We start from the raw sequence: 13661 nt of genomic DNA, 5'->3' as shown, positions 1-13661 counted from the left end.
GGAGCTCACACCGTTCCCCGTATTTGGACCACCAACCTTTTGTTAAGCAAGTTCAGCAGCTCACAAACATTATGAATATAATGTTTTAAATAATTAAAATTTAAAAATCATAGCATATCAATACATTAAATACATTAAGATCAATTATTAAAACCACACAAGATCCGAAGTCATAATTCAGGAGCCATTCCAGTCATGTTACAATTACAGTAGAGTTCTCGCTTATCCAACATAAACAGGCTGGCAGAATGTTGGATCAATGAAAATGTTGGATAATAAGGAGGGATTAAGGAAAAGCCTATTCTGGCGGGATGGTAATGGCGCTCTATGCAGTCAAGCCGGTCACATGACCTTGGAGGTGTCTATGGACAATGCCGTCTCTTTGGCTTAGAAATGGAGATGAGCACCAACCCCCAGATTAGGACACGACTGGACCTAATGTCAAGGGAAAACTTTTATCTTTACTATGTGTATATTGTTTTTATATGTTATGTGTGTATGGCATTCAGTCATTACCAATCTGGAAACCGCTCTGAGTCCCCTTCAGGGTGAGCTAGAGCAGGGTAAAAATACAGTAAATAAATAAACAAACAAATAAAGGCCTTGGGTATTATATAACACAATTTTGTTGGGCAAGTTCTCCTCAGATAAAATATCGCTAGGTCTTTCCAAACTAAAAAGAGAGGAATTCTGGATCTGGATTTCAGGAGATTTATTTATGTATTTATTTACAACATTTCTGCCCCGCCTTTCTCCACACCGGAGGGGACTCAAGGTGGCTTACACATAGGCAACTATTCAATACCTTCAAACAATGTACAGTTAAAATATGCATGTATTACAAAATACATTAAAACATATAAAACAATGCCTTTACTGTTAACCACGTTATCCAAAGTCCTAGTCTGGGCCATTCTAATCATTGCACATAATTCCATATTTATCTATTGCACGAGATCTTCAAAGGTTTGATCAAAAAGCAACATTTTTACTTTCTTGTGGAAGGTCAGGAAGGATAGGGCTGATCTAATATCTTTAGGGAGGGAATTCTAAAGACGTGGTTCTTTGAGAAGGCGTTTGATTAAGTGCTATGACAATTGGCAATGATGATTGGAACGGAATATGGAAAACGAGATTGGATTGTGATTCTACGATGAGACGTCGCGAATGTTTTAGTGTAATTGTAGTATTAATAGGGATGTTGTTGTTGGTTGTGTAATTATCTTATTGTAAAGTGCTTTTATATGTTGTACACCGCTGTGAGTCGCCCTAGGGATGAGAACGGCGGTCTACAAGTGCAGTTAATAAATAAATAATAAAATAAATAATTCCACAGCCGAGGGGCCACCACTGAGAAGGTCCATCCGCATCAGTCATACCTGCAAAGGAGGTGAGACCAAGAGCAGGGCCTCCCCAGATGATCTTAAGCTCTGAGATGGTTCATAGGGAGAGATCTGTTTGGACAGGTGAGCTGGGCCGAAACCATTTAGGACTTTATAGGCTAAAGCCAGCACTTTGAACTGTGCTGGTAGCAGACTGTCAGCCAGTGGAGCTGACATAACAAAGGGTTTGAATGCTCCCTGTACGCCACTCTGGTGAGCAATCTGGTTGCTGCCTGTTGGACCATTTGAAGCCTCCGAACAGTCTTCAAAGGCAACCCCATGTAGAGCGCATTGCAGTAGTCTATTCAGGATGTAACTAGAGCGTGGACTACTGTGGCCAAATTCTGTTCAAATTCAACTTCTAAGATTTGCCATATCAAGAAAGTGAAAGAGATAAAGGAAGACAGGCAACACTTGCTTTATGCAGGCGTATTGAGAAAGGTGGGGAATTGGTGGTGTTGTTTAAGTGAGATCTTGGAGTCTTCTGCCAGAAAACCTCATACAAGTCTAGCAGTGCGAACTGATTGTTCCAGCAAATGAGAACAACCTTCTCACATCCTTTGTCTTGTTTTCTCAATCTTTCCAAAGCCACGACAAGCTCTATGGCCTTCTGTCTTCTAGCCCCTGAAGCTATATGATGCCAAGAAGGGAAATCCAAGAAGGGGGAAAAAGAAGGGAGCAAGCTTTCTCCCCATAGAAAGGCACCTAGATAAAGAGCATCAGAGTTTCTTTGCTTGTTTACTTGAAAAGTCTTCCCAGCCCACAACTGAAAGAAAAACCTTAGTATATATTAATTCTTGAATTGGAAAACCAGGGGAACCTGCCCCCATTTGTTCCCAGATAACTTAAATGTACCCCAACCGAAGACAGTCGAACATTAAGATATTTTCCAGAAGGTCAGTGAGACAGCCAAGATGCCAGCCACAAATACAGCAATGGTTTGCCAAGTTGGGGTGCCGAAGTAGGACAAGAGGCCCTCCTGGAAGGAGAATAAAGAGAGGAGTAGTAAATAAATGATAAGCTTCAGAAACTCAACTATGGTGGTGACAAAGCTGTTTAGCCTGTTGATTTTATACTCATGCTTCACTAACCTCTAGAATGGATTATATACTGAGTAAAGCTCTCTATATGAGCTCCTGTCAACCAAACTTACAGATTGCACTGCTGAAACTATGAGGGTTGAATGAAAAGTAATGCCTCCACCTTCGTAACTCCTCAACAGATGGCAGTACTGGTATGTGGCAGGTACTGGCTTGTTCAATAGACTCTCCTCTACAGTTCCATTTTGGTAGGAAACCTTAGCATTGGATGGTTCTGTTGTTAAAATGCAAAGTATGGAACCCTGCGCAGATGGTCGGTCAATGCGACTTAAGCAACATGCAGTCATTGAATTCTTGACAGCAGAAGGTGTCACCCCAAAGAAGATTCATCAGAGAATGCAAGCTGTTTATGCTGATTGTGTTGATATGAGTACTGTGCGTTGTTGGGCGAGTAAGTTTAAAGATGTTGAGGTGACACTTTCTGCTGTCAATAACAAAACTAGTTATCTTAAACTCTGCTAACCCAATTAGGTTGCGATCCTAGCAGTTCATGATCTATACCCCGATGGTCAGTAATCCCGTAATGGCAGCATGTCTGTTTGTTCTGGCAACACTAACAATCCTAACAGGTCATCGAATCATTGAGTTGGAAGAGACCTCGTGGGCCATCCAATCCAAACCCTTGCCAAGAAGCAGGAAAATCACATTCAAAGCACTCCTGACAGATGGCCATCCAGCCTCTGATTAAAAGCCTCCAAAGAAGGAGCCTCCACCAAACTCCGGGATAGAGAGTTCCACTGCTGAACAGCTCTCAGTCAGGAAGTTCCTCCTAATGTTCAGATGGAATCTCCTTTCTTGTAGTTTGAAGCCATTGTTCCACGTCCTAGTCAGGGCAGCAGAAAACAAGCTTGCTCCCTCATCCCTGTGACTTCCTCTCACATATTTATCCAGGGCTATCATGTCTCCTCTCAGCCTTCTCTTCTGAAAGCTAAACATGCCCAGCTTTTTAAGCCGCTCCTCATTGGGTTTATTCTCCAGACCCTTTGTCATTTTAGTCACCCTTCTCTGAACACTTTCCAGCTTGTCAACATCTCCCTTCAATTGTGGTGCCCAGAACAGGACCCAGTGTGATTCCAGTTGTGGTTTGACCAGAGCAGAATAGAGGGGTAGCATGACTTCCCTGGATCTAGACACTAGACTCCTATTTATGCAGGCCAAAATCCCATTGGCTTTTTTTTGCCATCGTATGACATTGTTGGCTCATGTTCAACTTGTTCTCAATGACAACTCCAAGGTCTTTTTCACATGTACTGCTGTATCCATTATCCTCAATATTCTTCCCAGGCCTTGAATATCATACAACACAATTTCGTTGGGCAAATTCTCCCCATATAACACTCACCCAGCCTCCCTGCTGTTGGATCCAGTTAGCCAGGCGGTTCTGTAGGAAGGTCATGGCCCAACCCACCACATCACGGAACCAGCTTGGCGTGTACTAGGGTCAGAGAAAAAAAAGATTATAACATTGATTTTTTTGAAAGAGAGGGGAGAAAAAGTTGAATGTTGTTTAGTATAACTAGAAAACAGCATAAAGTCCATATAATCACTTGGAGGACCTAGAACATTTCTAGAGAGGCCATTTCCTTTGGGCATGAATAAATTAGAGCATGGGTATGGGCTCCACGGTTATGGCAGTCTTCATCCTCAAACTGTGGTCTTCCAGCTGTTTGTGCCTCCCAACTCACAGAATTCCTGACCATTGAATAAGCTGGTTAGGCTTCTGGGAGGTGGGTGCCTAAACAGCTGAAGGGATGCCTGCTGTGTATCTTTCCTTAGACAATGAGCCAGACGATTGTTGTAGACGCTGTTATCCAGCATTCACTGCCTCAGTCAGTTACTTTACTCTGCTGCCTAAATGTACGACCAGCCCTGACCCAGAAAGCCTGTACATTCTTAGCTAGAAAGCTCCTGGAATGAGAAATAATAATAATAATAATAATAATAATAATAATAATAATAATAATTTTTCTTACCTGCCTCTCCTCACGACTTGAGGCAGGCTACAGCACTGCTAAAACTATTATTTAAAAACATACAATACACTTATTCAAACACATTTCCACAAAACACATATTAAAAGGGCCCCTGGTGTCACAGTGGGTTAAACTGCTGAGCTGCTAAACTTGCTGACCGAAAGGTTGGCGGTTTGAAGCTGGGGAGCGCGGTAAACTCCTGCTGCCAACCAAGTAGTCTGAAAACATGCAAATGTGAGTAGATCAATAAGTACCGCTTCTGTGGGAAGGTAACAGCGCTCCATGCAGTCATGCTGGCCACATGATCTTGGAGGTGTCTATGGACAACGCTGGCTCTTAGGCTTAGAAATGGGGATGAGCATCACCCCCCAGAGTTATCTTTTTTTACATGCTAAAATACACAAAACAAAAGTTAAACATAGAGTGGAAGTATAAAATCTGTCATTAAAACTGTCTGTGATCCTTTTGATTCTTTTTCCTTTCTCACCCATCTCAATGCTTTCTGGGTCTTTCTTTTGCTTCCCAGTCTTTTACCTGGGCAATAACTCTGTAGGCAAAGTAGAAAAAGACAACAATCCGACCCCAGTTGATCCCGTCAGCAAACAGGTGTTCAGACACATCAGCCAGGACTTCCAGAGGGTTTTTACCAGTGGCACTTTCCACCATGCTGCAAGGAGAGAGACACACCAACAAGCAGAGTGAGGAGGGGTCTGGGGCCTTGGGTGCCTGCAACCTTATCTGGCAAATGAGACCCTGGTGACGCAATGGGTTAAACCCTTGTGCTGGCAAGACTGCTGACTGAAAGGTTGGCGGTTCGAATCCAGGGAGTGAGGTGAGCTCCCATCTGTCAGCTCCAGCTTCTCATGTGGGGCATGAGAGAAACATCCCACAGGATGGTAAAACATCAGGGTGTCCCCTGGGCAATGTCCTTGAAGACAGCCAATCCTCTTACACCAGAATCAACTTGCAGTTTCTCAAGTCACTTTTAACAGAAAAGAAAAATCTGGGAAATGTTGACCAATACATCAGGGGAGATGCAAACTTGGAAAAGACTGCGATTAGCAGGCATCTGATGGTCCACCACAGACTGATCAGTGGCTCCTGAGACAACCATGGTTTTCTTTATCCCTATTTCAAGTCATTTGTTTTGGATCTTCATACCTGGTGAAATCAGAATTACTGCTGAGTTCCTGCCATATACGGAACATGCAATCTTGCAGAGAAGTGATTGTGGCAGCATCAGGATTGCCTTCTCCTCCTTCGAATGACAAGTCCTCCCTGGTTGTTTCCTCCAAGGGAGCCACCTGGGGATTGGAAGCGCTATATTCCTGCCAAAGTTTTCTAATGAACCTGGAAAGGAAAAGGAGAAGGGGAGCTGGGTTGAGCTACCAGCAGACAGATTTTGATGGAGTCAATCATTCATGTTGTTGTAGCCTGATCAGATTCTGATTGCTCAGAAGATGAGAAGAGGATGTTGGGATAGATTCAGAGGGCCCAGAGGAGGATAGAAGTAGCCTGGAGAGAGTTGTTTTAGAATTTCCTGGCAGTTCCCATAAGACTGGAGAATGTGATATCAGTTCCCATGAGAATCCACCAGAAGTGCAGGCTGAGAGAAATTTGGGAGATGAATGTTTGTCCAGATCAAGGTGCTTGGAACTTTGGAGGCAGAGCGTACAACAGAGACAGACTCGCTTTTACCAGTGGCTTAGAGATAAGGAGAGGAAAAGCAGGTGTATGAGGAATGATGTCATGGGAGTGTTTGAGACCTTTTAAGTGGTTTTCTACTGGTACAATTCTTTGTGAGAGCAATGTTGTATTCAGATGAACTGCTCTCGATTACTGGTCCTATGTTTGTGTATTCGTGTAATTAAGTTTCTAAGTTTGTTCCTGGTTCTAGTTTCATGTTGCATAGGTTGTCTGTCTTGGATTCATGCTATCATGTTTATGGATATATCTGGGGATTGACTCTTGAGACTATATTTGAAAGGATTTTGGAATCTTGGCTACCTTGGAAATAACTGTTTGAACTTTGATTCTCCTTTTTTGCTTATTTTTATATACTCTTCTCTTAATAAACTTTTACTTACTGGATTACCTGGACAGAGTGTGAAAAGGTGTTTCAGGGCTCTAGTGCAACAGATGTTTTGTTTTTTATGGATTTGATTATGCATAGATTTAATTGAAAAATATTAGCAGAGGAGGACATAATGAAGAATTTGAAAACAAATGGAGGCTGCCACTTGGGTATCTGGAAAAGAAGACAAAGGTAAACCTGAAGATTGCCATAAAGGAGATTAGGTGAAAGAAGATATATGGGTAGAATCACAGAGTTGGAAGAGGCCTCATGGGCCATCCAGTCCAACCCCATTCTGCCAAGAAGCAGGAAAATTCATTCAAAGCACATCCGACATATGGCCATCCAGCCTCTGTTTAAAAGCTTTCAAAGAAGGAGCCTCCACCACACTCCAGGGCAGAGAGTTCCACTGCTGAACGGCTCTCACAGTCAGGACAGAGGCTGGATGGCCATCTGTCAGGGGTGCTTTGAATGTAATATTCTTGCTTCTTGGCAGGGGATTGGACTGGATGGCCCATGAGGTCTCTTCGAACTCTATGATTCAATGTTCAGAGGTTATTGCTTGACATAATGAGAGTAGTTGTCTGAGGCTTGGCTGAATCAAAAGAGACTCCTTTTTGGAGAAGCCCAAACTGATCATTTGCATAGGATTTTTGAAGCTATGATGATGGCAATGGTAAAGCCAGTGTGGTGCCATTACAGTGTGAATGTTGGACTATGACTCTGCAAGACCTGCATTCAAATCAATATTCATCCAGAGAGTAAATTCAACCTACCCGATGAGCAGAGCTTTTCCAATTCGAAGGATATGAAAGACGTTGTCTGACATTCCTTAACAAGAAAGAGATAACGATAAAATAAATTCTCTTATCATATAAGATGCCAAAGGAACTGTTTCCTCCTTCCCATTTCTTGAGATCCACATGTTCTTCCTCCATCTATGACAAGAATGTGGAAAGAATCCTGCTATGCCTCTCGTCTTTCTTAAATCCCATGTCTTGGCATGGCAAGATGGCACTGCAAAGACTCACAAACTCATCACTTTAAATGCCATTGCCTACATAGTCCACTGTGGGATTTATAGTTTGGGGGGACACTAGAGCACTGGCAAAGTAAATAAATGCTTCATGAAGATACATATAAGACGATTTCTTAGAGCTATGGAGGTATCCCAGTGCTAAAATTGTATACTGAGCAAAAGATATAAGAATCTAAAGGATTTCTCTCCAATATGTTTTCTAGAATTTGGAGAAATTATTGCAGCAGTGTTATAAACTCGTTTCCTTGAAAGTAGAAACAGTTTCACAGAGTGTTGTTAAAGTATTTCATGGCTGGAATCACTGGGTTGCTGTGAGTTTTCTGGGCTGTACGGCCATGTTCCAGAAGCACTCTCTCCTGATATTTCACCCACATCTATGGCAGGCATCCTCAGAGATTGTAAGGTCTGTTGGAAACTAGGCAAGTGGGATTTATACATCTGTGGATGTCCAGGATGGGAGAAATAACTCTTGTCTTTTTGAGGCAAGTGTGAATGTTGCAGTTGGCCACTTTGATTAATATTGAATGGCCTTGCAGCTTCAAGGCACGGCTGCTTCCTAACCTGGGGAAATCCTATGTTGGGCGGTGTTAGCTGACCCTGATTGTTTCTTGTGTGGAATTCCCTTATTTTCTGAGAGTTGTTCTTTATTTTATGTCCTGATTTTAGAGTTTTAAAATACTTCTATCCAGATCTTGTTCATTTTCATGGTTTCTTCCTTCAAGTGAGGTCTTGAAGCTGCAAGACCATTCAAAGCTAATCAACTGGGTTGTTGTGAGTTTTCCGGGCTAATCAAGCTTGCTAATTGCAACATCCACACTTGCCTCAAACAGACGAGAGAGTTCTTTCTCCCACCCTGGACATTCCACAGATATATTAAACCCCACTTGCCAAGTTTCCAACAGACCTCACAACCTCTGAGGATACCTGCTGCAGATGTGGGCGAAACATCAGGAGAGAATGCTTCTGGAACATGGCCATATAGGCTGGAAAACTCACAGCTACCTGGTTATAAATGCCATTTTCTAAAAACAATGCAGTTCAAAGTACATAAGATAGTTCTATACTAAACATATAATGCCATTCAAACTGTGTTAAATGGCAGTGTAGAGCCAGCATTCATCAGAATCTAAAAGAAGAGAGCTTTTTGGAGATGTGGTCTGGGGGCCTTTCCATACAGCGCTATATCCCAGAATATCAAGACAGAAAATCCCATAATATCTGCTTTGAACTGGGTTATATAGAATCATAGAGTTGGAAAACACCTCATGGGCCATCCAGTCCAACCCTCTGCCAAGAAGCAGGAATATTGCATTCAAAGCACCCCTGACAGATGGCCATCTAGCCTCGATTTAAAAACCTCCAAAGATGGAGCCTCCACCACACTCCGGGGCAGAGAGTTCCACTGCTGAATGGCTCTCACAGTCAGGAATATTGCATTCAAAGCACCCCTGACAGATGGCCATCTAGCCTTGGTTTAAAAACCTCCAAAGATGGAGCCTCCACCACACCCCGGGGCAGAGAGTTTCACTGCTGAACGGCTCTCACAGTCAGGAAATAAAGTTTTATTATTTATTATATATGGCAGTGTGGACTGAGATAACCCAGTTCAAAGCAGATATTGTGAAATTTTCGGTCTTGATATTCTGGGTTATAGGGCTGTGTGAAAGGGCCCTGGATCTACACTGCCATAAAATCCAGATTATCAAAGCGGCTAATGCATGTTATCTGCTTTAAACTGGATTATATGAGTCTACACTGCCATACAAGCAATTTCGAAGCAGATAATCTGCATTTTATATGGCAATTGGGGATGCAGTCCCACCACAAGGAACTTTTCTGAGTGCTGTTGCTTTAAGTCCATGAGCAAAAGAGGGCAACCTTTCAGCTTGGACTCTGTTTTGATCTGGGAGAGGGAAAGGAAAACAACATGCAGGGGGGTGCCAGCACTTTGCCCTGGTTCCTGCCCTCCAGGACTGGCACATCACCCTCCAACGCAGCCTCCTGGCGACCCTCCAATAATAAATCATAAAACTTTCTTTATATTCCGTCCCATCTCCCCAAAGGGACTCAGGCCAATGGCTCGACCCTTCCCCTTACCTGGACCACCAGCTTGTTCGGATGCCATTCCTTTCCTGGAGATGAAACCGCTTCTGTTGTGGATTCGAATCAGGCGAAGGCGGGAGGGAAAGGCAGACTTTCTTTTTGGTTTCGCTTTTCCATCTCATTCCGGGGCAAATTCATTCCCCGCCCCAGCATTTTAACAAAAGCAACAGCTGAGCAAGGGAAACAGCAGCCTAAACAACAGGGTGGGAGCTTTGGAGACCATCCGCACTACATCTAAGACGGTTTGACACCAACGAAGGAGTTCCCTAGGCAGGAAGCAGACAGGCTTTAAAGCTGCAAGGGCGTTCAATGCTAATCAAACTGATCAATTGCAACATTATATTATCGAAGACCTTCCTGGCCGGAATCACTAGGTAGTTGTAAGTTTTTTGGACTATATGACTATGTTCTAGAAGCGTTCTCTCCTGACATTTCGCCCACATCTATGGCAGGCATCCTCAGAGGTTGTGAGGTCTGTTGGAAACTAGGATAATTGGGTTTCTATATCTGTGGAATGTCTAGGGTGAAAGAAAGAACTATTGTCTGTTGAAGCTAGGTGCGAATGTTTAAATTGGCCACCTTGATTAGCATTTGATGGCCTGACAGTTTTCAGGTGTGACTGCCTGGGGGAATCCTTTGTTGAGAGGTGATTAGCTGTCCCTGATTGTTTCTTGTCTGGGGTTCCCCCGTTTTTGAATGTTGATCTTTATTTACTGTTATGATTTTGATGATGTTAGCTGGCCTCACAACCTCTGAGGATGCCTGCCATAAATGTGGGTGAAATGTCAGGAGAGGATGCTTCTGGAACATGGCCATACACGTATATGTGTGTGTGTGTGTGTGTGTGTGTGGGCGGGCACAAACTCTTGTAAGGGCACAAGGCCTCTAAAGGTCTTAATTCTGTCCCAAGCAGCAAGATGGTCCTAAAGCTGCAGAGCCAAACAAATGCCTGAGATCATAGCATAACCTTTGTGCAAAAAAATGATAATTTGTAAGTGATTTGGCCTTCCATATCCAAAAAATGACATCAGAGTCATTCCATCAGTTACAGAGTTGCTCCTTGGTTTCACAATGGTTCTATTATTTCACCGCTCACAACTTGCTTTCACTTTGTAATATCCGCTTTTGTCTTTGCCTTAGTATGTCTGACATTGTGGTGGATATCTAAGCATAAAAAAACTAATTAGGCCAACTTCATGTTTTCATTTTGAAATTTTGGACTATAATTCCTTTCTGACAGTTAGTGTGACGTAGTGCTGTGGGCACTGGACCAGGGTTTGATTTCTGCTTTGCCATGGAAACCCATTGATTGACATTGGGTGAGTCACACCATCTCAGCCCCAGAAAACCTGGTGGTATTGAACATTGACATGAACGCTCTAGAACAGGGGTCCTCAAACTAAGGCCTGAGGGCCGGATACGGCCCTTCAAGGTCATTTACCTGGCCCTCGCTCAGGGTCAACCTAAGTCTGAAACTACCTAAAAGCACACAACAACAATCCTATCAGCCAAAAGCAGGCCCGCACTTCCCACTGAAGTACTAATAAGTTTATATTTATTAAAATTGTTCTTCGTTTTAATTATTGTATTGTTTTAATGTGTATTTTGCACTACAAACAAGATAGGTGCACTGTGCATAGGAATTCATTCATGGGTTGTTGTAGGTTTTTTTGGGCTATATGGCCATGTTCTAGAGGCATTCTCTCCTGACGTTTCGCCTGCATCTATGGCAAGCATCCTCAGAGGTAGTGAGGTCTGTTGGAACTAGGAAAATGGATTTATATATCTGTGGAATGACCAGAGTGGGACAAAGGACTCTTGTCTGCTGGAGCTAGGTGTGAATGTTTCAACTGACCACCTTGATTAGCATTGCCTGGGGCAATCTTTTGTTGAGAGGTGATTAGAGGTCCGATTGTTTCCCCTCTGTTGTTTTGCTGTTGTAATTTTAGAGTTTTTTTAAATACTGGTAGCCAGATTTTGTTCATTTCATGGTTTCCTCCTTTCTGTTGAAATTATCCACATGCTTGTGGATTTCAACGGCTTCTCTGTGTAGTCTGACATGGTGGTTGTTGGAGTGGTCCACCATTTCTGTGTTCTCAAATAATATGCTGTGTCCAGGTTGGCTCATCAGGTGCTCTGCTATGGCTGACTTCTCATGCTTTTTTCAAATTATAATCCGCCCCTCCAACAGTTTGAGGGACTGTGATCTGGCCCTCTGTTTAAAAAGTTTGAGGACCCCTGCTCTAGAACAATATTCCTTTAGGGAGTAAAGGGTTGACAGTGAGAAAGAAATCCAACTGTGTGAGCCCTAAACGGTTCTGGCCCAAGCTACCTATCCGAACGTATTTCTGCCTATCAGACCGCCAGGACCCTAAGATCTTCTGGGGAGGCCCTGCTCTCTATCCCGCCTGCTTCACAGGTGCGGCTGGCGGGGACGAGAGACAGGGCCTTTTCTGTGGTGGCCCCTCGGCTGTGGAACGCCCTTCCCATGGAGGTAAGATCAGCCCCCTCGCTAATGGTGTTCCGAAGGAGATTAAAAACTTGGATGTTTGAACGGGCATTTGGTTAATCAGTGCAATGAATGTGACGATTACAGGAATGGAAATATGGACGACGAATTTGGATCACGACTCTAGTTATGAGATGCATTGTGTTGTTACTGTTGTGTAATATTGTATATTGTGCTCTTATGGTTTTAAATTGTATATCGTTGATTGATTTTATCCTTGTTGTAAACCGCGTTGAGTCGCCGGTTAGGCTGAGAAACTGCGGTATACAAGTAAAGTAAAGTAAATAAATAATAAATAAATACAGAGGAATTATAGTGCTGTGTTCTGTGAAAGGACTATACAGAAAAAGAGATTCCATCTAAACATTAGGAAGAACTTCCTGATGGTAAGAGCTGTCTGATGTGGAATACACTGTCTCTCTTGAATGTGAAGTCTCCTTCTCACGTTTTTTCAACCAAAGCTGGATGGCCATCTGTCAGGAGTGCTTTAGTTGTATATTCTTGCATGGTATAGAGCAGGGGACCTCAAACTACGGCCCGGGGGCCACATGCGGCCCACTGAGGGCATTTATCCAGCCCACAGAGGAGGCAACCTCCATCTCAGTGGAATCAGTCTTGGCTCTGCTAATGCAGAGCTCCTTTCGTTCTTTCTGTCGGTCTCCCCCTCACGCTTTCTCCCTCAATTTCAGTCTCTCCCCTTTTCCCCTCTCTTTTTCTTTCTCCCTCCTCCTTTCTCCCTTATTTTATTTATTTATTATTTATTTAACAATTTTGTATACCGGTCTTCTCCCCTCTATCGGGGGACTCGGGCCGGTTTCCAACAATAAAATCACAAAACAATAATTAAAAACATCATATAACATATTCAATTAAAACGTTATAACAGCAAAATGCAATCACATAACAATGGTCAGTCGTTATAGTGAATTCGTTGTCCATCATTCATTGTCATCTATCCGATCACAGAAATATTGATTCACTCGTCGAAAGCCAAACCCCATAGCCAGGTTTTCACCCGTTTTCTGAACGACAGAATGGAGGGGACAGTTCTGATCTCCAGTGGGAGAGAGTTCCAGAGTAGAGGGGCCACCACCGAGAAGGCCCCGTCCCTCGTCCCCACCAGACGCACCCGATAGGCCAGTGGGACCGAGAGCAGGGCCCCTCCAGACGATCTTAACAACCTAGATGGTTCATAGGGGAGAATACGTTCGGACAGGTAAACTGGGCCGGAGTCGTTTAGGGCTTTATAGGTTAACACCAGCACTTTGAATTGTGCTCGGAAGCTAACTGGCAGCCAGTGGAGCTGGCGCAACAGAGGAGTAGTAAGCTCCCTGTACCCTGCTCGTGTTAGCATTCTGGCTGCCGCACGTTGGACTAGTTGGAGCTTCCGGGCAGTCTTCATAGGCAACCCCACGTAGAGAGCGTTGCAGTAATCTCTGTAGTATAACTCCCTTCTCTCTCTTTTCTCTCCCTTTCTCCTC

The 13661-nt window shown here is 43.4% G+C and overlaps 1 protein-coding gene across 1 annotated transcript; it reads right to left on the bottom strand.

Moving 5' to 3' along the window:
* Positions 1-697: 697 nt before the first annotated feature.
* Positions 698-10010, bottom strand: LOC132779390 (apoptosis regulator BAX-like). Its single transcript, XM_060783082.2, has 6 exons — positions 9666-10010; positions 7306-7360; positions 5617-5805; positions 4990-5122; positions 3825-3917; positions 698-2361 (listed from the first exon to the last, which is right to left on the bottom strand). The coding sequence occupies exons 1-6, from the start codon at positions 9691-9693 to the stop codon at positions 2260-2262; spliced, it is 600 nt and encodes a 199-aa protein (XP_060639065.2). The 5' UTR covers positions 9694-10010; the 3' UTR covers positions 698-2259.
* Positions 10011-13661: the final 3651 nt, after the last annotated feature.

The sequence above is a fragment of the Anolis sagrei genome, chromosome 6 (assembly GCF_037176765.1).
Source record: "Anolis sagrei isolate rAnoSag1 chromosome 6, rAnoSag1.mat, whole genome shotgun sequence".
Classification (NCBI taxonomy): Eukaryota; Metazoa; Chordata; class Lepidosauria; order Squamata; family Dactyloidae; genus Anolis; species Anolis sagrei.
Note: the sequence above shows the minus strand (reverse complement) of the source record. Positions and strands in the feature narration are given on the sequence as shown.